Source organism: Poecilia reticulata, linkage group LG14 (genome assembly GCF_000633615.1).
Source record: "Poecilia reticulata strain Guanapo linkage group LG14, Guppy_female_1.0+MT, whole genome shotgun sequence".
Classification (NCBI taxonomy): Eukaryota; Metazoa; Chordata; class Actinopteri; order Cyprinodontiformes; family Poeciliidae; genus Poecilia; species Poecilia reticulata.
The window spans coordinates 6,372,617-6,398,502 of record NC_024344.1 but is presented as its reverse complement, the minus strand read 5'-3'; the positions used below and the strand labels follow the sequence as shown (position 1 = coordinate 6,398,502).

At 38.4% G+C, this 25,886-nt stretch overlaps 1 protein-coding gene across 6 annotated transcripts in view; it reads right to left on the bottom strand.

Moving 5' to 3' along the window:
- The window catches only part of fat3b (FAT atypical cadherin 3b), an 80,864-nt gene that overhangs the window by 31,856 nt on the left and 23,122 nt on the right, over nucleotides 1–25,886 (bottom strand). For all 6 annotated transcript variants that reach the window (XM_008427208.2, XM_008427210.2, XM_008427209.2 and 3 more), the window contains 24 exons: nucleotides 23,804–24,118; nucleotides 22,710–22,920; nucleotides 21,833–21,904; nucleotides 19,741–19,877; nucleotides 17,684–17,959; nucleotides 16,439–16,649; nucleotides 16,098–16,312; nucleotides 15,786–15,944; nucleotides 14,596–14,717; nucleotides 14,290–14,472; nucleotides 14,084–14,198; nucleotides 13,699–13,968; nucleotides 12,846–13,196; nucleotides 10,236–10,409; nucleotides 9,609–10,139; nucleotides 7,927–8,291; nucleotides 7,463–7,616; nucleotides 5,764–5,871; nucleotides 5,488–5,671; nucleotides 4,468–4,688; nucleotides 2,604–3,056; nucleotides 2,200–2,334; nucleotides 1,701–2,094; nucleotides 1,097–1,293 (listed from right to left, as the gene is read on the bottom strand). In XM_008427208.2, coding sequence (XP_008425430.1) covers nucleotides 1,097–1,293; nucleotides 1,701–2,094; nucleotides 2,200–2,334; nucleotides 2,604–3,056; nucleotides 4,468–4,688; nucleotides 5,488–5,671; nucleotides 5,764–5,871; nucleotides 7,463–7,616; nucleotides 7,927–8,291; nucleotides 9,609–10,139; nucleotides 10,236–10,409; nucleotides 12,846–13,196; nucleotides 13,699–13,968; nucleotides 14,084–14,198; nucleotides 14,290–14,472; nucleotides 14,596–14,717; nucleotides 15,786–15,944; nucleotides 16,098–16,312; nucleotides 16,439–16,649; nucleotides 17,684–17,959; nucleotides 19,741–19,877; nucleotides 21,833–21,904; nucleotides 22,710–22,920; nucleotides 23,804–24,118 — 5,553 coding nt within the window. The remainder of the gene's footprint in view (nucleotides 1–1,096; nucleotides 1,294–1,700; nucleotides 2,095–2,199; nucleotides 2,335–2,603; nucleotides 3,057–4,467; nucleotides 4,689–5,487; nucleotides 5,672–5,763; nucleotides 5,872–7,462; nucleotides 7,617–7,926; nucleotides 8,292–9,608; nucleotides 10,140–10,235; nucleotides 10,410–12,845; nucleotides 13,197–13,698; nucleotides 13,969–14,083; nucleotides 14,199–14,289; nucleotides 14,473–14,595; nucleotides 14,718–15,785; nucleotides 15,945–16,097; nucleotides 16,313–16,438; nucleotides 16,650–17,683; nucleotides 17,960–19,740; nucleotides 19,878–21,832; nucleotides 21,905–22,709; nucleotides 22,921–23,803; nucleotides 24,119–25,886) is intronic.

Genomic DNA, 25,886 nt, shown 5'->3' with positions numbered 1-25,886 from the left:
TTTTTCCATGTTTTTAATTTTTAATGACAGACTAAATGCTTTGTATGCACATACACTTGCCTAACAAGAGTACAGAAGGACTACCAGAAGAGAAGAGGGCGATCGGGAGGAATTCAAAGGAAATTCTTAATGATTTTTAATAATTCTTCTACTAATTTTGTCAAACTGAAGTACTGCTGAATATTAATAAACGGAATAAAATACTCCCAAAACATTATCAGCCCATTTATCATTATACTTTGTGATGCTTTGTCTCACAAAGTTCAGCCCAGTCACAGTGTCAGATTAGTTGCTGTTATACAGTTCAAACTGTATAACAGCATGTTGTGAGATTTAGGGTCGTCAAGTTAGTACAAAAAGTTTAAATGAGATGACTATTATTTATGTGATTTAATGTCTTGCGTTTATCATTCACTTTCATTTATTATTCATGTTTTATTCATACATTTTTATGCTGAAATACTATAAAAGTACAAGATGAAGATCAGGTTAAAAGTTTGCTGAAAACAATCCAAACATTCTTTTTTGCGCAACCAGAAGCTACTTTAATGCACCGCTGAACAAAACACACGTTTTAACAAACGCATTTTGTTTAACTATCATTCCAAGTTAGGAATATACTAATCCTAACATAACTTAACACTATGATTTACTCAGCCAAAAGAGGATTCATTGGTAATGACACTGCAACTTCAAACTAGTTTAGAGCTATACAGTAGAAGATTGTTTTACATGTCATTTGGATTATTTATTATTTGATGATTAATGCATTACTATCAAGGTTCTTCATGCCCAAACCCCAATTCTCAATCTTTTGTTGCCAAGTGTTTCCTGATTAGATTTAATCTAAATGTAAAATTGTCAAAAAAAAAGCAATGATTACAAGGATGGACAGATGGATAACAGACTTTAGACACTGTGTTAAGAATCATTCAACCAAATTTAGCTGTATTATGTAGCAACAGTCAAACAGACAGTATCAAAGTCCTTTACAGATAAGAAAATGTAACATATCTGAACCAGTGTTGGTCACAGGTACATTTACTTGCTTTTCACATTAATATGTTGCACACCTACATATCTGCCCATCTCTAACCTGGTTGCAGATGGGACTGTTGTCATTGGCATCCATTACCGTTACCTCCACTGCAGTATGAGCGACATAGAGGCCATCACTGGCTGTGATATTGAGCAAGTACCAGTCCTGTTGCTCACGATCCAGCAGCCCACTGACATAAACCTTCCACTCCCCTTGCACAAGAGTAAGGCCAAACACTCCTCTCTGATTTCCCCCTGGAAACACACATACGATTTGAAACCCACTGAAAAGCAAAGACAGACGTGATAGTGAACTGACATTTTTAAAAATCATGACCAACTGATTAAAGCCATTCACACAAATTATAGGGATTCCTTTTTAGTGCAACATCAACCACAATATCAAAGTGGAATTGTAGCTATGGATTATGGAAATTTGATATTCAATGGTATTGTATGGCCAAATTAGCTTAATTACGATATAATCGAACATAACTTAATCTGATTACATACAAATTATTTACTCCAGAATTTACATTTTTTTCATTGAATACTTTTTAATTAAATACAAGAACAAGCAATGTGAAACAAACATTATTTCAGTGAATGAGGAAGAAAATGAAGTTAAGCTGCACAAACATTTATGACTTCATTTTTATCACCTGTGATGTAAAAGCTGACGAGGCGGTTTTGGTCAGTACCATCTCGGTCTTTGGTTTTCAGGACAGCCACAACTTCACCGAGTGGATCACTCTCCTTCACGGCGCCTCTGTAGAACTCCCTCTCGAACCTCGGTGGGTTGTCGTTGACGTCCGACACGGTGATGGTCACCACTGTGGTGGAGGAGAGAGGCTGTGACTCGGCCAGATCAGAGGCCACTACTTCGAAGCTGTAACTCGAGCAGGCCTCGTGGTCCATTTGAGTCACTGTGGTGATCCAGCCTGTTTTGCTATCAATGGCAAAAACAGAACCGGTGGTGATTGGGCCGGTGAGGGACAAAGTGTCCTTCGTTAGGTCCGGGTTGTAGGTGAGCAGTAGCCCAAGGCTGTATGTCACCTGCAGTTTAAAGAAGATACACACACTACTATGTGCAAGTAAGTGCAACTTTTCTTTTAAATGATACAGATGTCTTCAATAAAGTTGAATTTGTTTTTCACATACCTGTCCATTAGAGCCCCAGTCCGGATCAAGAGCACGGACTTGAATTACTCTCGTCCCTGAAGGCATACCTTCCATCACTGTGGCTACGTACGTACTGGTTTCAAACTCTGGCTTGTTGTCATTTACATCTAGAATCTGTAGAGTGATAAAATGTCTGTAATTAATCCATGAATAATGTCATTTATTCACAAAAATATAATACCACAAAGAGAAAAACATTGTCTGCAGTTTAATTCCTTGTAACTGCTTCATATTAATAGAATTGCTCAGGCTTTTCAAGAAAATGTGACAGTGACAGAGCTAATAAATAAAAATTACAGACAGATAGTTTGATTTTTTTCTCCCCCTTAGACTGCAAAAAGTAAACAAAACCTAAAGGCTCCTTTCTGGGTGTTATCACAGACCTTCACTTCCAAGTCCACGGTTGACATGGTCTCGATCAAGTCTTTTCTTGCAGTTGCTGCAACCTTAAACCTGAAGCTGCTGACTTCCTCATAGTCCAATGGCTTCAGCAGCTTGATGAGACCCGTCTCTTTCTCCACTAGGAAGGTTGCCCCCTGGTTGCTGTCGATTGTCTCCCCAGGGACAGCAGTGAAGAACCCCGTCTGGCCAGAGCCTGTGTAAACAGAGCCCAGCACTGTCCCTACTGCAGTATCCTCAGGGATGGTAAAGGAATACTGAGGCTGGCTGAATGAGGGGATGAATGAATCCGGCGGGACGACTTGAATAAAGGCTGACACCAGGGAGTGTTTGGGAGCAGCGCCGCAGTCTGTGGCTTTGACGAAGAAGGACAGGACAGTTCCTTGAAGGTGGTCAACAGCACTTTTAGTCATCATCCAACCACTGTCTGGCTCCACCTGTGCAACCACAAGACCCACTTTAAAACTTTAAAGGCAATAGAATTTTTTTTTATACAATATACAATCGAGGGAATATGTCCACTACTACATTGTAATTTTTGTTCAGAGCTCTGGATGTTTTTAACAAACTGCCATGCTGCAACCTCAAAGAATTGAATGAGATTTTACATAACAGGCCAGTTGTGAAGCATATCCACCTTTTACTGGAATTATAGCTGCAACTTTTCTAGTGTGTGCCTTCACCAGCTTACAGAATAATTATGTTGCTCCTTCTATTTCCCAAAATTACTCAAGCTTAGCTGGACTGGATGAGTAGCATCTGGGAACAGTAACATGGTAAATGGCTTGCACTTATGCAGCGCTTTATCAAGTCCAGGGGACCCCAAAGCGCTTCACACTACATTCAGTCATTCACGCACTGTTGGTGGAAAGCTACTGGAGTGTAGCCACAGCTGCTCCGGGGCACACTGACATGCACCGGCGCCACCTGACCACCACCAGCAGGCAAAGTGGATGCAGTGTCTTGCCCAAGGACACAACAACCTAAGTGAGCAGAATGGGAATTGACCTGACAACCCACAGATTTTGGGATGAACATCTACCACGGCTTTTATATAGGATTCAGGCGTAGAGTTTGGGTGCTCCATTCTAATACATTAAAATCTATGGACCTACACAAATGTTGTTCTGACATTCATATACCACGTGTCAGCATGTTGTGACGATGTTCTGACACAGTGTCAGAACAACATGCTGTCATATTAGAGCCTATGTCTCCAATATGTTTTTGTCCAGTTTTGCCATGTATTTAGCTCCATTCATCTTAAAGCCAATTTCTAATCAAATTCCCTCTCCGAATGTAGAAGGGTGTGTTAAATTCCACTGTATACCATGCTTTTCAGATTTCATTTGTTAAAAATTTGAAAACTATATCTTGTTTTCCTTCTTCACGATTGTCCACTACATTTGTTGATCTAAACACATAAAAATCCTAATAAAATACAAATGTTTGTGCTTGAAACAGTTCAAGCGGTATGACACTTGTGCATTGCACTGTGCATCCCAATTTTTTTTTATTTTTTTCAAAGAATTCCAGTAAATTAATCCATGATTAACATTACATCTGTCTTCAGAGCAGATGTTCGCTTTATAAATTTTACATAATTGTGTTTCACCAACTACCCGGAAAATCAACCCCAGCGCAACATTATCTTGATTTAATGGAAAAAATATGTAGTCTACATCAAACAGATGGAGCTTAATCCTATAAAATAAGTAGGGGGGGTATCATCTGACAATATCCCATCACTAAAAATCAGGTTACGCTTTTCCACATGTCGTGCAATTATGAGGTTTGCGTCTTTCTCATGAAGGACAGTAGTCTATACTATGACCAAAATGAACTGACCTCTAGCACATCAACCAGTGACAGACGAGCCTCACTGTAAAGGGAGTAAGTTATCCTCCCATTAGAGCCAGCATCAGGGTCAGTGGCCTGAATCTGTGTGACAAGAGAACCTTTAGCAACATTAGCTTTAATGCTCATGCGGTACTCCGTGGCTCTGAACTGTGGAGCGTTGTCATTTTCATCTGCCAGGACCACTCGCACGGTGCAAAATGATGCGCGACCTGTTAAAGAGAAAACACATAAATGTCACATTCCCAGTCCATGAAGCATAAGAGTTTTATTTGTTTGTTTGTTTTATCACTTAGAGATTTGACTCAGGGTCACATTAGTCCTCAGCAAATTTGTAAAGCTCTTTTGTACCCACACACTAACATTTTATTATTTTATACTTTCATTTTAAAAGTAGAAATTTTGTGGGTAGCACTTTATTTGAAGGGGTGTGCATACGACTGACATAACACTGTCATAAACATGACATAACATATGTCATGAACATGAACAAGTCCTTATGAATGTCAATGACTGTTGTCATGAAGTGTCATTCGGTAAATAATGAGACTTTTAATGCAAAGTTGCATTAAAAGTCCATTAAAAGTGCCAACTTTGCATGGTTTTGTAAATAATGACAATTTAATGCAACGTTGGCATTTTTAATAGGACTTGTTCATGTTCATGACAGGTGTTATGTCATGTTTATGACAGTGTTATGTCAGTCTTATGCACACCCCTTCAAATAAAGTGTTACCATTTTGCGTAGGAGTATATTTCTGTATTACAGTACTTTCAATTAATTATGGAGCTGAATAATCCTAAAAATGTTCCAGTCATACATAGATTCAATTGGATGCATGCATTTTCTGGAACTTTGAAATGATTGCATTTCCATTGAACATAAGTCTGATCAGTTTGCATATGAAAGAACCTAAACTGCAAAAATACAAGAATAGAGAATTGTGAACTGTATAGCATTTGAGCAACTCCTGATAAAAAAAAACATATAAAAGGTACAAACGTGAATACCTCCTCCATCCAAGGCCATTACTGTCAGCACCATGTCTTTGTTCACAGGATTTTCTCTGTCTAATCTCTGAAGAGTGGATATGACCCCGTCTGCATCAATGCCGAACTTGATTTTCCCCAGGTCATTGATGAACGAGTAGGTTATCTGACCATTCAGCCCAGAGTCCTCATCCATTGCTGAAACCTGGAGTCCATTTGCACATTCAGTCAAAATGTGCTCCCTTTAAATATTGCAATTAATTACAAGTCAGACAGATTGAAAAAAATCTTAATTACTTGGATGACTTTGGTTCCCGGAGGCGAATTTTCAAGAACCTCAGCCAGGTAAAACCTTTGACTGAATACTGGGCTGTACAGATTGGCTCCCAGGACACGTACAATTACCTGCAAATCACAACTGCAGTCACCCAGTCATCCTCTCGATCATTGTCTACTGACATGTTGTGGATGTCTTCACAATAAGGACAACTGGGTGGTTTGTCAAACATTATCAGATAAACGTATAAACGAGCAAATCACCAATTCAGACTCCTGACATACTTTTCATGTAAAATTCCATACTTTTCCATACTCGGCATTCCAGAGTTCTTAGTCCTTTATGTTTACTTTAAAATATGAAATACAAAAGTTTACTATGAATTTCTGGTAAAAAGTGAAGGAAAGGCAAACAAGAGTGAGGTAGAACAAAAGAGAATGAAGAAAAATAAGTTGGGAAAGAAAGAAACCAATCAGGAAAGAAGAAAAGACACATAGGAGGGGAGTAGAGGAAAGAAACGAGTAAAAACACAAGGAAGGAAGAGAAGGATGAAACAAGGATAGCAGGAAGAAAAAAACACAAGGATGAGATGAAGACGCAAGAAAAAGGAAAAACATGAGGGAGGAGATGGGATGCAAGAAAAGAATTAGGGCAGCAAAATATAAAAGGTAGGATACCAGGATGGAAGAACAGATGAAAGGAGGGAAAGAGACAATGAAGAAGAACAAACAGTAGAAAGAGAAGGGGGTCATGAATATTGAAGTTAAGGAGGAATACAAAGGATGAAAAAATGAACAATAGAATGTAGACAACAAAAACCAAAAAGTAATGCAATAAATTGTCAACATTCCCAGAATATATGATTTCAAATGTCAATGTAAATACACCACTGCACCAAAAAATGAGCTTGTGACCAGAGGTGTTAGATTTTCCTGCTTGATCTTGAAATTGTTTGAAATCATCATTGGTGATCCATGAATGCATCAAAAGTGACAACAGGTCTGTGTTTTTTTGTTTGTTGCCATGAGGCAACAAACAAAAAAAACACAGTTTTAGCATATGTTATAAAAAAAATTGTCTTGAAATTATCTACAATGATTAATTGTAGATAATCAAGACTCACAGATATGGAAATATTTGTAGTTAGAGTGACCCAAATTTAAACATGAAGAACCTCTGCTTCATAAAAAGGACTGCTCCTCTTCCAAGTAAAAGGTCACATGAACCTCAATACCTCTTTTATTTTGACAAAAATATGTCTGTAGGTATTTTAAATCATCAACCCCCAAAAATAAAATAAAGGAGCAACGTGAGGCACAGATATATGGTTTGTTGCCTGAGGGCAACGCCATGCCATATTTTTTCCTGTATCTGGCTTAAATGTCATGAGACAAATAGGATGAGAAGTTACTGTTAAACATATCTAAAATGTTAGCGTTAAAATAAATCCCATTTGTAATTGCCACAAAGTGACAAATGCGTGGATGTTTTCCAGTTAGCCACTCAACGTCACAGTAAATTTGATGTGACACAGCATTAACCTCCTGCAGCAACCCCACACTCATCCCAGTTAGTTGTGGCAGATGTTTGCCATAATTTCCGACTGAGACATCGCTAACAAAGGTCACTCGCCTCGCGCTATCATCGCTTGGAGAGGTTTTGAAAGAGGGCAAATAAACTGACAGGACCAGACTGTAAGGTGCTGAGAAGCGGGTTCACCTGAGCAGTGTTGGTGAAGACTCCATCTGACACAGACACATTGAGTTGATAGAAGAGTTTCATGCCTTGTCTCCTCTTGTTAGACAGACGAAGCACCCCTGTATCTGGCTCCATCATGAAAGTCATTTTCTCATTCCCTGAGAGAATACTATACCTACGGAAAAAAATTGATTATAAGAGTATAATCTTGTATTCGGACTCTGACGTCATTATGGGTTATGGTCGCAGAAAGCTGAAACCGGAAACCGGAAATACTGCTGCTTCAATAAAATGCTTAAAAACGATGAATAATGTTCATTTAACTTTAAAACAATAATGTTGCTGAATGGTTTGATTGCACATTGAGAAAAAAAGAATTCAAGTGTATTTATATTTTACATATTGATCACTAGTACATTCAAATATTAGAATTCTACAATAAAAAAAAAAAAAAACTATAGCTATCTAAAAACATTAGCTCTCACCTCAGCCTCTGAGCATCACAGATGTCAGCATCTGACGCTTGAAGGCAAGTCACAAAGTGCCCTCTGGGAGCCAGGTCACTGACAAAAGCCTCGTACACCGCTTGGCTGAAATTAGGGGGGTTGTCGTTTGTGTCAGTTACAACCACAGTGACACTAACATCAGTGCTCAGGGCAGGATCTCCACTGTCTGTCGCCCTGACAATGAAGTTGTGGCGCTGCATGAGCTCATAGTCAAGCATGCGTGACGTGAATATCAATCCCCTGCTGCTGTCAATTTGGAAGTAGTCGGTGCTGTTGTAGATGTCAGACAGGATCTGGTAAGCCACTACGGCGTTCTTCTCTGAGTCCTGGTCTGGTGCAAAGACCTGAAGGGAAAGGAACAGAACAGTTTGGAATGCCATATGCATTATTCACGACCGAGAGTGTAAAAAAAATGCCAGACAGAAGTATGAAAAGTAGATAGTAATAGTGAAAGTTTAAGACAGAGCCTGGCAGCACAAATCACAGCTATACCTGCATACATACCTTTTGGCTATCTATATTGGTTTTATGCGAGTTGCTTCCCAGAATAAGAAATATGAACGTCAATGTCTCTCTGCTTTCAAATGAAAACTATATAAAAATGTAACCATTGAAATAAAATTTGAAAAGGGCAGTAGGAGAATAAGTGAGAAATGAAGCAACAGTGTCATTTTCTGAACCAGAATAACCAGCAATTTTCATAATATTTGTTCAAGGCTGTCAACTAAACAAATATGAAAGAGCCACATTCATAATGTGAATGATGAAATGACTCGAGCTTGTAATAATAATGTGGCTTAATTGCCACAAAGATGTTCAATTACTCATTTTCAAATGTCAATGTAAATACACCACTGACTGCACCAAGAAATAAGCTTGTGACCAGAGTTGTTAGATTATCCTGCTTGATCTTGAAATCGTTTGAAATCATCGTTGGTGATCCATGAATGCATCAAAAGTGACAACAGGTCTTGCTCACAGCAACACTTATCCGTGTGGGAGAGTTAAAGGAATGTTTTTTTTCAGTAGGTAGTAGGGAGGGTAAGGTTCTCTAAAGAATTCACCAAGACACTGAAGATTACTGCTGTTTGAAGATTACTGTGTTAGACACTAAAACTGAACTCTGTCATTATTTTGTTTTAGTTTTAAAATGGTAAAATCTTGTTTTATAGTTGCAGCACATAAATAATATGGTGTCACTTCTGGTCTTCTTCTTAACACAACCTTCCTTACATGCACTTTTGTTTTTATCATCGCAAACAAAGTGCTAACAGGGAGGAGAGGGGTTGTGGGGGGCTTACTCCAAGACATGCGTTCCTGAAGAATCGAATCACCAGGTTGACGTAATAATGCTTCAACATGATCCACATACAGTACTCAAACAGTCCAATCTCTGAGTTTAATTAGTCATTTTAGTCTAAGAACAAACAAAGAAACAACAAAAGTCCGGCAGAGATGGAGGCAACTTTGCCTGCAGGCAGCAATAAGAATAAGAATACATGTTACTTTTTACGTGAATTAATGATTACGGCGTCAGTTGAACTCGTCCACAAAAATGTTTAAATTGATATATAAGACAATGTTGATACTTTTGCTCCACATCATCGATCCATTTGCTATACTTGTAAGTATAACAAATACTTACAAGTATAGCCACCCACCTGTAGAACAGATGTTCCAATCATGGAGTTCTCAGATAGCATAGCAGAGTAGGACGTGTTCTGAAAAAGTGGGGGGTTGTCGTTCACATCTAGTACAACAATGTCTACATCCACCTCAGACTTTGCCCCTGTCAAGGTATCGGTAGCTTTCACTGTTAGGCGGTAGTACTGCATGGTCTCGTAGTCTAATGGATATCTCACACTGATGATTCCTGTATCAAAGCCTATGTCAAACTGAAAGGAAGGGTCTCCGTCTGAGATGGTGAAGATGATGTCCTGGCCCTCTGGGCTGCTTGCATTGATGCCCAGAACAGAGGTGGAAACTTCTACATCTTCTCTGACTGTTACACCATAGAACGGCTTGTCAAACACTGGCATGGCTTTGTTTACGACTGTAACAGGCAGCTCCACTTCGCTGGACAGTCGAGGGAATCCACCGTCAGTCGCAATGATAATCAATCTGTACTCAGCATTTGATAGGTCAGCTTCAAACGCTTGCTTTAAGACCAGCTCTCCGGTCACCGGATTCATCTGGATAAAGTAAAAATATAACCATGTTAATTTTCAAGATCTTGTCATGAAAATTGCACCAAATTTAAAACTGAAGCCACTGTAATTTTCAGCAACCTCAAAGTCCCTGTGCTGCGTCTTCAGGCTGTAAGTCACTTCTCCGTTCAGATCAAAGTCTCGATCAACAGCAGAGACCATGAAGATGGCTGATCCTGGCTCTGCTTCCACCTGCACTGCAGCATAGTAAGGGAGGTTCACAAACTCTGGAGCGTTGTCATTTAGATCTTCCACCTATATCAAAAACAAATGAAATCATAAAGAGACATGTACTTTCATGGAACATAATAGTCTTAAGAAATAAGGGTATCCTCTTACCCTTATATTTTATCCTAGTTTACCCTTATTTCCTGAGATTTAAATAGGATATTTCCTACCTAAATCTTACCATCGGATTTAGGTATTACAGAAGTGATGATTTTATCTTAAACCAATGCAGTTCACTACCTGATAATTGCAACGTGTTTAAACCTCCACATAGGGAATAGTTATTGTTTGGATGCCAAAAAAGAAAGATGGTAGCAAAGTGCTTTAGGAAACAACTGTTGGCGCCAAACAATCTGGGAAGGGTTGCAATGTGCTTAGTAATTTGCAAACAAACAACAACAAGTCTATTCCATAGTGAGAAATATTATTCAAAAATGAAATACACAAAAGACAGAAGAGAACATTTATGCAAATTTATCTCAAGGATTAACTGTGCAAAGCAAAAAATTAAAAAGAAAAATCCCCCCAAAAAGACATTTCATACTAAGCAAAACTCAAGATGTCAGAAAGTGTTCATGACAGCACAATTAAAAAAAAAGACACGCATGACTTGTTTAAAAAGGACTGTCAGGAGAAAACCTATTCTCTGTGAAAATAAATAGTGTAAGACCTAAATTCATCCACAGAGGGACCGTTATAGATATTTACATTTTATTCTGTAACTTTGATTTGGAAGTTAACTCACTAAACTACAACTTCTAGCAAACTATACTGGCATCAAATGAGACAAAATTATGCTTGTCAATAACCCAAGTCAACGTGTCAGCTCATAACCATGGTAACAATGTGGGCAGCAATAGTAACTGGTCACTTTCTATTAATTGGTTTTCCCACAGATTCCAATCTAAATAAAAGTATTCTAGTTAACTGTGAAGCCATAGTATGCCTACACATGGCCTCTCACAAAATGTGACCACAAGAAGGACAACTATCTGATGAACAGAAGCAAAATTAAAACAGAATGGTTAGAACAGAAATGAGGCAAGAGGGAGCAATGGCTTGGTCAAAGTCCTGACTTGCCTTGAGAGAGCTGTGCAAAAAAGTCCTCAAACCTCAGTGAGCTAAAAAAAAATTTTACAACACTGAGTTGGTGAATATTACCTTACTATCATAATACTCTGTGCCAATAGAACAACCATCAAACTATAAACCTCAGGAACCTAATAGCTGATAGTGTCTTGGTGGAATTGTCCATGTTTTTGCATCCTTTGAAGATTTACACTATTTGTCACATTTGATCTACCAATATTTTTACGATATTTTATATATGGCAGATACAAGGTTATTAAATTCTACAAACAAAAACTGCGGTAAAGATTGAACTCAACTTTTTCTACTCTCATGCCTAAATACAATCCAATGCAATCGACTGTCTTCACCTCGTGACTGAAGTCTAATTTGTACAAATAATTTCAGTACAAATGCAAGTATCGACAAAAGGCTTAGAGGGTGTGGCTTAGTGGCTTATTAAGGCACAGATTAGAAAACATGATTGAACAAACAGCAACACAAAAATAAAGTTAAAGTTGATTTATAATACACAATTCAAATAACATACATCAATGTTTGTGGTTGTACCATAGCAAATTGTGTGTGTGAATACTTTTTTTGTAAGACTCTATAGCTAAATTCAAGCATGCTCTTTCAACATTTGTTTCAAGAAGATTCAAGGCAGTATTTCATAGCAAAGATCAAGCTGTTTTTTCAGAGCACCAACTGTACAGGAGATCTAACATAAGCCACAAGGCAAAGAAAACCATCTGAACAAAATTTAAAGAACTTCACATCTTGACAGGATTTCAACGCAGACCCAGTAACAAACTGCAGTCTGAGTCACAGAGTAGCTGTGGAACAGTGTACATTGGTGCACAGGGTGAATCATAGAGGGAAGTAAACACACGTCAAATTTAATGGAAGGCTAATTCGACATACTAAAAGAAAATAATAAGAAAATAAATAAGAAAAAAAAACTTTCAAATTAAAGTGATTAACTGTGTCATAAATGCATATAAAAAGAACATAATCAAGATGAAACAATTAGTAGGATAAAATAATTACACATTATTTTCTTCTGTGATGGTGCTCTGATTCTGTCTTTTGTTGCAAATCAAACACAACACTTCCGTTTCCAGCAGTGTTTCTTCTCAAGAGCCCCAAAGCACTCACTGATGGCTTGTGTCAAGATGAGTTCAACTTAAACCCAAAAAGGCCCTTTGATCACCACTTGTGCTTTAAAGCGCTCAAGAAGAAGCACAGATATGAATTCTGAATGCTTTTTCATCAGTAGATTCACAATCTCACAACTGACCAAAGCAATATATGATCTTTCCCTCATTAGCATAATCTTTAGACACTCACACACACACGCATGCACACACAAATTTCCAGTCATTTAACACCCACCTGTACTTGCACAGTCACCCTCGCCACCCTTAGGATCTCATCTTCTCTGCTGACTTCCACCACAAGCTCGTAACTTCCCATTTCCTCACGGTCAAAAGGAACACCAGTGGTAAGCACCACTCCACATGTAGGCCGTATTGTGAACCGTCCTCCAGGGTTTAGCAGAGTGTATTTCAGTGGCTCGTTGAGGTGATGACCCACTGTATTTACAACAGTCACTAATGTGATGTCGGGTTTGTTCTCTGGAATGGAGGCTGAATATATGGGGCGGGTGAAGAGCAGGCCACTGTCAACAGCTTCTCTCACAAGCACGGTGACGGACGCCATGCTGGAAAAACGCCCGTCCCAGACCTCAAACACACAGCAGTGTTTTTGTTTCACAAAACAGCATTTCAGAAATAGCTGACAATAAAAAAGTTAACATTTGAATGTGCACTTGTTGAGAATGCATTAGATTCTTGTGTTTTAGGAACCCCCCCTTAAAAAGCCGCTTCCTACTTTGTATGGTGACATGAACATCTTGGGCTGTAAGTTCAATGATTCAGACACAGTAATTCCCTCCCCCAAATAAATCACAAATTCACTAAAGCTCCACTGCTGTGTAAGTAACTATAAACATTTTGCATGCTGAGGTACTTCTCCAGAGTATCTGCATAGCACAGCATGAGATTAAACAATGCTTATATCTGCCCATGTCTACAAATCCTGAGTCAATTCTGTAACAGTGGGATTCAATGCAGATATGATATGAGTTCATGTAAATTCTAAGAGTTTGCCAGTTGATCAAGTGTTCACTCTTCTCTGAGAAAATTGGTCCTATATGTGCCAAGACAAACTATAACTTATGACTTACCTTCACACTGAAGCGATAACGGTCTTTGCTGAGGTTAGGATTAGTGATAGTCACAACTCCAGTATTGCGCTGAACGGTAAAGTATTCCACACTGTTGTCCACCAGGGAATAGGCTAACTTGGGTGTGAGAGATTTTTCTTTGTCACCAGTCATATCAGGGTCTAAAGCCTCAACCCGGAAGACCTCAACTCCCACGTATGTTGGCAGTAGAAGGACTGTCTCGTAAGTGTCCTGAGAAAACTTTGGGGGTGAGTCATTCATGTTGATCACCTAAGACAAGGTGTATGTGGAGAGAAATGACATCAACTGTAACATCTGAAGAAAATAAAAGGAATTTTACTTTTTGGTAACAATGGCCAAGTCATATGGAATATGCAGTACTTGCCTTTATAATCACCTCTGCGGGACTGTCAGCACTCTTAGGTGGTTGACCACTGTCTTGAACATGAACCCGAAAATTGAACTCTGGATAGGTTTCGTAGTCCAAACTGGCAATGGTTCTGAAATTTTACAACATAATTTTTAAGAAATTGTTCAATTATATCAATAGTGAGCTAAATGGTCTTACTTCTATACAGCTTTTGCACCTACCGAATTGATCCTGTCCCAGAGTCCACACTGAAAAACATACGAGCGGTCTCTTCTATGATCTGGAACACTAACAGGGAATTATGATTGCGATCTTTATCCGTGGCCTGGATAACCAAGGGGTTACCGTCCTCTCCGAGTACAACACTGTTGACTGGAGCAGCTTCACTAACTGTGCCTATATATCTGTCAAGCGATAAGAGAAAAAAATGATTGGAAGGAACAATGCCCTTCTTAAATCTCTCTGGGAAATACTGTTATTCTAACAAGAGCTCAAACTTATTTGCCCATTTCAACCAGCTTTAATACCTTATTTTCTGAAATTCAGGTTGGTTATCGTTGACATCCACCACTTGGATGATGACACTGGTGCTGGCCTCCACTCCTGCCATACTCAAGGCACGCACCATCAGAAAGTAGGATGTTATTTGCTGCAGTACAACAACATTCACATGTCACATTTCTTGAGTGTTAGGGGTTTTAGCATTTGGTTTGATTGTGATTGATTTTTTTGTGTGTGTGTGGGTTATTCATGTTCAATAGTTTGTGTCATATTAATTTGTCCTTCAGTCTATTTTCATATTTTATTCTTGTGTTCCCCTTCCTGTATATTTATATTATTTCTTTACGATTATTCCTGTCATTATCTGTACTTGCCATATTCTGTTCAGTCTCCTTTGTCCATTATTGCTTGAGTTAATTTGTACGTAGATACTTTCTTAGTTTATTCTTTAGTTTTGTTCTGTCTACATTTCTAATTAGTTCCCTTAAAAATCACCCCCTCCTTTTGGTTTATTGTTTATTTGCGCTTAGATGCTCTCAATCCTGGTGTCATTCTGTAAGGATTTGAGTTTTTCCGTGTGTTTATTTAAGATTCTATGTCAGTCGAGTTTCCATGTTGTCCTGTCTACCCTTGATTAATCCCAGCTGTGTCTAGTTCCCTTGATTACCCCCTGTGTATTTATACCCACTTGTGTTTCTTGTTCTCTGTCAAGTCCTTGTCTAGACCGTCTAGTTGTCTCTTCTCTGCCATCTATTGATTACTGTTTACCAGTTGCTACGAGAGACTAGCTCCTAGTGTTTGCTCCTCTGTGCTGGCTGGATTTTAGTCCTTTTTTCATCATTAAACCATCATCACTACTCAACCACCTAATCTTGACACATTCTTGACCAATCTGAAGTCTATCCCCAATGAAACATTTTACACTTAAATAACTTTGTGACTCTGGACATCTCTAATCATTAGTGTTAGTTTTTACCATATAAAAACCTATTATAGCAATGTGGAAGACAATGACATCCATAAAAGGAAAAGAAAATGTCTAGGGTTAAGGTAAAATGTATTCCTTACAAGACAGTAACTGTCTGAAAGTGTATTTTATTGTTAGAGTACTTTTGTTAAAAGACTCTTAATTTGGATGTTGCTATTTACTGTGATGCAATGTTAAACTTTTCCTAGATTTTCGTAATAAAAAGGAAAAAAACAAACGGTAACAAACCTCAAAGTCGAGCAGTTTGCGGGTAGTAATTACTCCAGTGTGGTGGTTAATAAAGAAGCAGCGCTCCTCATTGCCCCTAACGATGTCATAAATGAGTGGTGAGCGGCTGAGGGCACTGAGAGTGGTCACGTATGTTCCTAATTTGCCATTCTCCATTATCTGCAGAAACGGACATCAGTGATACATTTTAAGCACCTTAATGAGTTATGTGCATTGGTTCATTTAGGTATTTACGAGCCCAATCTTTGTTTAATCTCCCCTCCCTGTCCCCCCGCAGCCACTTCACCTGTGAACCCATTGTTCTCTCTTTACCTCGGCCTGATACTCCTTTTGAGAGAATTGAGGTTTGGAGAAGTCAGAGAGCATCAGGGAAATGCGGACTGAAGCGGTGGCCATTAATGGAGGAAAGCCGCTGTCTATTGCCCGCACAGTGAGGGTGTAGAAGCCCAGAGAGGTGAGATCCAGGTCCTTTGCAATGAAGATGAGGCCTGTGCTATTATTTATGGTAAACACACCCCCTGTGTTGCCTGTAAACAGAAGATGGCAGACTTTATTAATGAGTAATAATGATAACAAAAATCTAATTACAAATACATATTCATTCAAATACAATAAAAGCAGAAGAGACAGAACAAAACAATGTTAAAACAAACCTGCTTCAATTGTGTATGTGATTTGACCATTAATTCCATTGTCTTTGTCTAGTGCTGTCACCTGCACCACAGAAGTACCAACGGGAAAAGTCTCATAGGCTATAGCATCGTATACGGTGCTTGTAAAGTACGGGACATTATCATTAGTGTCCTCCACTGCCACAAGGATGCGAGCCAGGTCACGGTTAAATGGAAACTCCTGATCCTTAACCTGGAACAGGAGAAAAGAGAAATAAATAAGGAAAAAGCTGTGGGAGGCAATGCACGAATAAAATGTTTTTTCAAAGCTATCAGACTTGTAAAACCAGGTTTTTCAGTGTGGACCAAACCAGGTCGACTGCAGAAGCCAGGTCTCTTTAAAGTTGCATCAAAAATTATTCCACCCCTACTGAAATTTAGGTTTACTGGCAAAATTTCAAAATTGTTTAGATGTTTGCAGTTACACAGCAAAGAACTACAAAGAGTATATCCCAGCTCAACACTAAGTCCTACTGTTATTGACTGATGCAGTCTCAAAATGATCTGATCCGCTGAACAGAATCCTTAAAACATTTGTAATTCTCAGATGCAAATAACAAATGGCTTTGGTGGACACTGATATTTATCTGGTCCGATGAAATCCCAAGATTTGGATTTCTCACAGGACTATGGCTCCTGGCAGCATAGTTCCACAAGAAGGCACAGTAAAAGGGCTCAATGCCTGAACTCCAAAATATAAAACAAAACCCAAAACCACAAGCAAATTGTAAGCTTCAACTGGCCTACAATTGGAAATTTTGATACTGTTTTGTAAAGCAATGAAATTAAAAGCTTGCAGGTCTAGGTATTCGGAAGAAGGAAGCAGATTTTGAAAGGAACAGCAAGTCTACAGTAAGACATGACAGTGGTTCAGTAAGGCTCTGGGACAGATTAGCTTTTTCTGACACTGAAAACCTTTAGGAGAGTGAGTTGGATTCAGTCAAGGATAAGGAAATCACAGAATGAAATGTAGCGCTGGCAGCTTGGTTTCAGAGACCCTGGAGTAAATGAATACAATAGTTATTTGACTTCAAGTACAATAAAAATGTCTTGTAAAATTTAAAAACATTGGTTGCAGAATGCAAATATGACGATTTTTGTAGACAAGAGTTTTCTGTGCATAAAAGGGGTCAACAAGATTCCTCAGGAACTCTGACAAGCATGTCGTAATAGCAAAAGGGTGCTCTCCAGAGTGCAAAGTATTCATCCAGCTGTATATATTCTTACCATAATAGTGAGGATGTGCTGAGTTCTGGCCTCATAGTCCAGTCTGTCTGCAGTGTAAACTACCCCTGTACCAGGATTGACCCTGAACAGTCTCATACTCGCGGGGTCAACACTCCCGTAGATGGAAAAGCTCAAACGGGCCCGTTCGTCCATGTCTGACGCTCTGAGTCGAAGTAGCTCAAAGTCAGATGGTGCATCCTCAGAAACACTGACATCATAGGCCGGCTGTGAAAAGACTGGAGGGTTGTCGTTGCTGTCCTGTACTCGTATGAATACCTGAGTAACAAAGAGGCAGAGAAAGGGAACTGGCAAAGTCAGCAAGCTGAGTGGAAATTGGGAACGTGTGTTTGAGTTATTGAATTTATTCTGCTGATGGGTTTTTGAATAAGATTTTTTCTTTTTCCCATATTACCTTCTCATTTACAGACAGGGGAACCTATTGAAATAAGATCTATTATTTGCAAGGAAAGAATTTGTGCTGCATTTTTGGGGTATAGGATTGGGTACACTATTTCTTAAATATAATGTAATGTGACCCAGGATCCACCAAGGTGCTATCAGTTATTTCCTTTACAACAAAGACCCATTAGGCTAGTCACGAAAACAAGAGCACTGGCAGTGGATAATACAAAGAGACATGGAGTGACTTGCAACAGTATACATACCCCTTGAACCTTTCTACATTTAGCCACAAGACAATCACAATGATTCATGTATTTGACTGGGATTCTATAAAAGATCAACACAAAATAGGGTATACTTGTGGAGTAATTTGAAAACCTTTATATTAAAATATAAAAACTTGACATGCGTTGATAGTCCACTTCTCTTGGAAACCCCTAAATATCCAACCAAATGCCTTCAGGTGACTTATCTCTATACTAATACAGCTGTTCTGTGAAGACCTCAGAGGTTTGTTAGAGAACATCAGTAACAAATACTGAATGCTATGGAACACATCAGACAGATCAGTGATAAAGTTCTGGAGGATTAAAAATATGTATTGGAGCACAGTTGCATCCATCATTCTAACTGTTCCCCAAAGCAGCAGGCCCAGCTGCAAACCTACCAACACATGGCCATCCACCTATTCTGACAGGCCAGCCAAGGATATAATTAATCAGAGAAGCAGTCAAGGAACCTATGGTAACCATGAAATAGCTGCAGAGATCTAAAAGTTAGGGGAGAGAATCTTCAACAAGACAACTATTAGTCGTCTATTTCAGAAATCTGGCCTCTATACAAGAGTATTAAGAAAAAAAACTATTGTTAAAAGAAAACCATGAGGGTTCCTGTTTACAGTTTGCAACAAAAGATTTAAAGGACACATCGAGCATGAGGAGAATCCTGCTCTTTTCAGATGAAACCAAAATGTAACTTTTTGGCCTACATGCAAAGCACAGTGCACTGACATCACCATTAATACATAATGTTCTCGGTGAAACATGGTGGTGACAGCCTCATGTTGTGGAGGTGGTTTTCTAGGGACAGGGAATTATGGTCACAGTTGGTGGCAAGGTGGATGGAGCTGAATAATGGAAAAAAAACTGTTAGGGACTGAAAAAGACTTGCAGTTTAGATTATCTACAACAGCAATACAAATACAGAAAGAGTTAAAATGGAGTCATTTTATCAAAGCATCTTCATCTGTTACAATTGTCCAAAGAAAATATGTCTGAGCAAGACCTATATTGCAAAAACAAAATAATTCTACAAATAATCTACAAAGCATTGACACAGAGCAGCTGAACTCAAGTACATGCAAAAGTTTTGTTTTCTAAAAACATAGAAAATTATGTGTATTTTTCTTTTACCTTCACAATTACTTGGTAGTGATCTATCATACAAAATTAAAGAAAAATACATTAAAATTTGTGAAGTAAAAATCTGTAAAAAAAAAAAAAAAGCTTATTTGATAAGAAATATTTTCTCTAAACACACTTATAAAACAAAATGAAGGAGTTAAAAACACTTTGAACACTTTAAAAACATTTAGTGCTGTACTGACATGTGTTTGATGTGGTTCTCCAGGAAGTGAAACTTTGTGCAAAGCATACCTGTGTTGCAGCAAAGCTGGTCCCATCTGTCACCTGTACTGTCATGTTGTACACTGACTGAATTTCTGCATCCAACGGCTTGGCCACGACAAGAGTCCCCACTCCAACTTGAAGGTCAAACTGCATGTCAAAGCTCCCTGGTATTACATAAACAGATGCACACATGCAGGGCATGAGTCATTTTTTGCATTCTGTTTGAGTGCTAAACTAAGGTGCTCTAAGGTATTACTGTGTAATTGTCTTGGCCAGATGCCTTCATCTGTTGCTGGAGGGTCTGTGAAATAAAATGAACCAAAATGCAATGTGATGTAGTGCTGAACCCACTTGGCAGCTTGAGAGCTGTTAACAGCCATACAAACATGTGTCTTATCACTCCAAAACACAACCCATCACAAAGATCAGAAACCCACGGCCGGGTCTTTTCCACAGGCGGTGAGTGTACAGTTTAGAGGCTTAATGTTTGATTAAAGTGAGTCACAGGACTGATACGTGTTAGGTATTCAGTGCCATCCTTCATCTCATCCTTGCTTCTCTCTTGAGACATCTTGGAGCTTGAGCTCCCCTCAGCATATGAATACTGATTGGACATTTTTCACTGAAGCTCTGATGCGTGTTGAGTGGGAGCAAACCACTAAGATTCACACGTTATTTATTTATTTTTCCTGGGAGGTGGGTTGGTCAATCTTACATGACAGGGGATCAATTTCACAGCACTTTGAAAAACAAAAGCTTGTAATCCCCAACAGGTTTCTTCCGAGTCTAATTCTGCCTCCCGGTTTTTGGAAATTATCTATACAAACATACCGTGTCACAACGTCTGAGCTGGAACTTTGATAAGCACAGAAGTTTTATTTCGATTAATTTGTGTTTCACACTTTTGTTACAAACCATGAACTCCTTTAACAATAGCACCGATCGCTGTCAGAACAGAATGAAAGGGTCAAAATGACCAACACAAGATCCACATGTATTGGCCTTTCTGGTAAGAATGTGTAAAAAGCCATGATGTTGAGTATTTTTTTTTATTTCAACAGCCGTTTCTCACTCCAAGAAAAGTCCAACCATCCATCTGGGTACATTGATTTAAAACAATGACAAATGTAGTGTCTATGAACTTTTAATTAGTAATCAATGACTTCTCTGGGCTATAAACATATGACAAGGGCCAATTTCTCATAGTAACTCTTCAAAATAGAAAAAAAAAAACAATAAGAGAACAGGCCATTCATGTAACCCAGGTATGTGTTGATTTTCATAATTCAGAAAAAGGCTTCAAGAAAATAGCTACACACTTATAGTCATTTATATCTAACAACACTTTATCTAAACTAGTCAAGCATGTCTTGTGAAACATTATGTTCTTAAATGAAGGGTGTATAGTGAGTGTCTACTCACTGTGCAAACATATGATTTTTTTTTTCAATATGTAATGACCACCTGACCATCATGAGCTGAGAGATCACTGCTGCATATAATCTATAAATTCACCAAAAATGGATCAAATAAAGTTGAATTAAATGCAAACAGGCCATGCTTCCCATTTGTAGTGTTGAGGTCAGTAAATCTACAGAGATTCTGTACAGTTTAATATGATAAAATAACCTGTTAACGGTTTCAATTTGCCTAAAATGTGAATTAAAACTTTCTGTTGGTTCATATGTTAATATTTTATATATTTGTCATTATCCACTAAAAAGGTAACCATGGATGCCTGTGATTTATATTAAAGTTGATAAAACATCATGCGGTGTGCTTGTAAGTACTTTGTAAAAATACACTTTGATCTGGAGAATTGTCATGAGGTGGGAAGCATTGGAGTTAGAAGCACACTGTATCACAACACAGCCACATTTATTCAGTGAAGCAGGAGCATTTCAGCTGAACTAATGAAATAAACCTCCCCTGCCTGGACAGAGAAAACAAACTGGTGCAGTTTGAGAATGAGAATCCTTTCTCAAACTTAGATCAATCAACACTGCCTTCAGCTAAACAAAGTCCTCGTGTTGTGTGCTACACTTCCTGAATCTTTGAACTCCTCAACACCTGAGGCATTTAGGCAAGAGATGCGGAGCAAAATTAATTTGGACCAGACCTGTGTCAAGAGAGCAGTTTCGTCCACATTCGTTCTGTGGAATGTAGAACATTTCTCTGGCAAGCCGGCCGCCTAAACAGAAGGGAAATACAAACACAAAACGATCAATATTTATGAAGTCCAATTTTACTTTTGTTTTGAAAGCCCTGAATCATCTACACGCAGTGTTGCAAAGTTAAGATCCTACAATTGTCTTGAAAATTATTGTGTTAGTAGAGATGGTGATGCGAATACATTTAGAAGAAAAATAATTTAGATCATGATGTTAAAAGTAAGAAAATACTGACTTGCAAAGCAATTCTGCTATTAGTGTGAGAAAAACAAAAATATTATGCGTATTTATCTGTGTTAAGAGAGACAATTATCAAACAATTATCTCTAAAAAAAAAAAGGCCCCGAAATAGGAGGAAGATATGATTTAACAATACACTAACCAATCTAATTACTTGAACTTAAGAAGCATAATGCATCGACAACATATTAGTTCTTCATTTACATGTGGACACCGACAATTACAATGTTAAATTCTGGTTCCATGTGACACATGGTTTGTTTTTAGATTTGATGAATAGGTGTTCTTGATGATGTTTAGTTTTGTTAACTGAAAAACTGGACTCAACTAAAATTTGTATAAACCTATGAAAGCTTTGAAAATTGCCTGTATTTTATTGACACCCTTCAAAGAAGATTAACATAGTCTTGTTTCTGTACGTGGATTTATGTATGCTCTAAATAAAATGACAAAAATATGTTCTGCGCAGCACCTTGACTAAGTATGATGACAGAACGTCACTCTGAACAATAACGCATCACTATTTGGCCTTTTCCTAATCTTGTATCATGATATTTTTTTTGCAACTCATGTTAATATACTTACCAACAATACTAAACCAGACAGGTGTCGTTGACTGGCTGATAGCCACCACTCCCACCGGCTGAGCAACTGCAGATGTCTCTGAAATTGAGAAATTATAGGACCTCTGGGTGAAGAGCAGGGGCATAGGCGAAGGGACAGGTTTGCGAATCCATTCAACATTGAGTTTGACAGTAGACCACAACGATGGAATACCACTGTCCTCAGCTTTAATCTAAGAAAAGAAAAGATACGAAAAAAAGAGACAAGCGTACACAATTTCATAATTAGCCTTATAACTTCAAAATCTAGGGTTAGTACTATATGCATGTAATCAGGCTAAATAAACTAGAAACTACAGCTTAAAGAGATAAATGGGCCAGCAAGTCTATAAATAGCTCACCTCACATTTCACAACTTATGGTAAAATAGCTAAAAAAAATAAATCATTTGATCTAATGGAAGAGCCTTTAAGCCCACATGCTTGTAAATTTTATGGGATGCTCGCTGAGTTTTCAAGGAGAGAAAATCTGGGTGTTGCTGTCCATGTTAATGAAAAAGGCTACCTCATCAACTGAGACATGAGCTCTCATCCAGAGAAACAAAAGGAGAGCGCAACAATACATGGCACAGTGGGGCTGTGTGTAGTTAATCAGTTAATCAGTTGTACAAAAAAATGAAGCGTCCCCAGACAACTGGCACAGCCGCTGTAATTTGACCTTGTGTTTGAGATGAGAAAAGTTTGAAAAGGGACCAAAACAAGAGCACAATTTTGTGGATGTGGAAAGCAAAACAAGATGCGAAGACGGAAATTGTGCTGTATATCTTATGGTGCTACTGCTGAGTTTATTGGTTGTGGAAAATTCAAAATACCTGGACTTGTGCCAGTTTAAAAATGGAAAATGCATTTTCTTCTGCTAACTTTGCCAGGTTGCTCAAGAAAAAAATGAATTAAAAAAAAATGTAAATCAAGGAACGGGAGCAACTTTGTGCTTAAAATCGCTTCCAACTTTATCTCTACCAAGGATCTTCCAGGCCTGCTATTTATGCGTATGATTTACAGTTTTGTCAGCTACGCTGCTAACTGCTGTGTTTTATAGTTATTATGAAGCACTCACAGTGAGGATGTCATAGCTGCCTGCTGTGACCATCTTCTTTGAGGACACCATACCGGTCCTTGGGTCAATACTGAACTTTTCATCCTCGTTCCCATCAATAATGCTGTATGTGATGTTGCCGTTTGCGCCCAAGTCACGGTCATAGGCAAAGACCCGATAAACAGGTTCACCCCGTTTGTTTCGGTCCCGTTCAGGCAAGCTGATGCGGTAAGTGACCTCAGGGAAGGTGGGCGAGTTGTCGTTTTCATCCTCAATGTGGACTATGACCCAAACGGTGGACTGGCGGGTCGTCACCGGGCCGTCGATTACGGTGACCTACATTGACAGCACACATGCAAAGAGAGAGAGATATGATATAATGAGAACATGCTTTGTCATTTGTGAGGGATTTTCTTTGCAAGTGCGTGCATTTATTGACATCTTAAATATTGCTTGTGCTGTGTGAGTGCAGGGCCACGTGGGGCCGAGATCCCGGGAAATCTCTTTGTATTATTGATCTGCCTGAAGCAGAGCCAGAGGTCTGATCGCTGATCAATTGGATCAGATAAGAGTGAAAATCATTGTTGCCAGCCTGACTGCTCACAAGACTATTAATTACAGATAGGCAGCATGAGTTGGAGTGGAAAACAGTGGATAGCACAGATGGACCAGCACTTCTGCTGAAATTGGAGGTCAAATGTACAAACTCATTTAAATGCTTTCATTGCATGTCACTGTTGTCTGATAAACTCATATTTCAATGTAGATAGAAACACAAAAAATCTTTAAAATATGAAAAATAAATTGCGTCCATCAGCACTGAACATGTTCTAAAATACACTTTTAAAATATAGGGCTTTATCCCATGACTTTCAAAATCAGGCATGCACTATGGATGATAGCATTGATTAACCTTTCATCTGGAAGCCTGTCACTGTCTGATTCTGTTAACACAGTGCTGATGTTTTTCTTGCTTTCTTGACAAAAAACATCTTGCTGAATATGAATGTTGTCTCCATTCATAGAAGAAAAAAAAAAGAATACTCTCGCCATAGAGATAATCTAAGATGGAAATATAAGATCTGTGGAAGTAGTCTTCCTGCTGGAAACATGTTTTGCCCCTGTGTGACAAAACAGTTGGAGTTTTGGGTGAAGTTCAGGGCAAACATAGTTTATTCATTGGCTCTAAAAGACAGTTGAACAAAAAGTTAACAGTGGTTTTGTTTATGTGCAGGAGGTTTATTGAGTAAAAGAATATGTATGGATTTTTATTTTTGTACCTTTTAATGTATCATCCATCAGTACAAAACATCAGATGGTGTCTCCAGATTAAATTAAAACATTTATAACCAGTCTCTCCTGATATTCCCCCTGCATGTTTACCCACGATAGTTAGATGAAACTGCAATTCATATTTTTCTTTGTCTGAGTCAGAAAAAGGAGAAAACGTTTGATTAAAAATGTCATCCGAATGCTTCAACTGCCGTTCCAACCACCATGAGTAAAAATGTCATCACATTAAGTTATTTAAACATTTATAACCAGTCTCTCCTGATATTCCCCCTGCATGTTTACCCTCGATAGTTAGCTGTAACTGCAATTCATATTTTTCTTTGTCTGAGTCAGAAAAAGGAGAGAATCTTTGATTAAAAATGTCGTCTGAATGCTTCAACTGCTGTTCCAACCACCATATGACTAGCATCAGCTTAAAGTGACTTTTAGGGCCAAATAACATATTGTGTGGAGAGAGTAATGTTTTGGCAGCTTAATTACTCATGTATTATTGCGTAATACATGTAATATGTGCCCACTATGGAATTCAAAAAGGAATTACAATGACTTCATGGTTTGTTAATACGCACAGAAGGCTTTTCAGGGTAACAATATTAGTAAAAACTGCAGTAAGAATTGAAAAATCTAAAATGATATGTGTCATCTAAATAAAGCTTGTTTTAAAATGCTTTTGCTGCTTTCACCTTGTAGTGTACCGTCACAAACTAGATTCCAAATTAGTACACAAGGCAATCAAAGAAAGAAGTGTCTAGACAATTCAGGTGGCAAACCACACAGAACACATAACAATGCCACCAAGCAGCAGAACTGT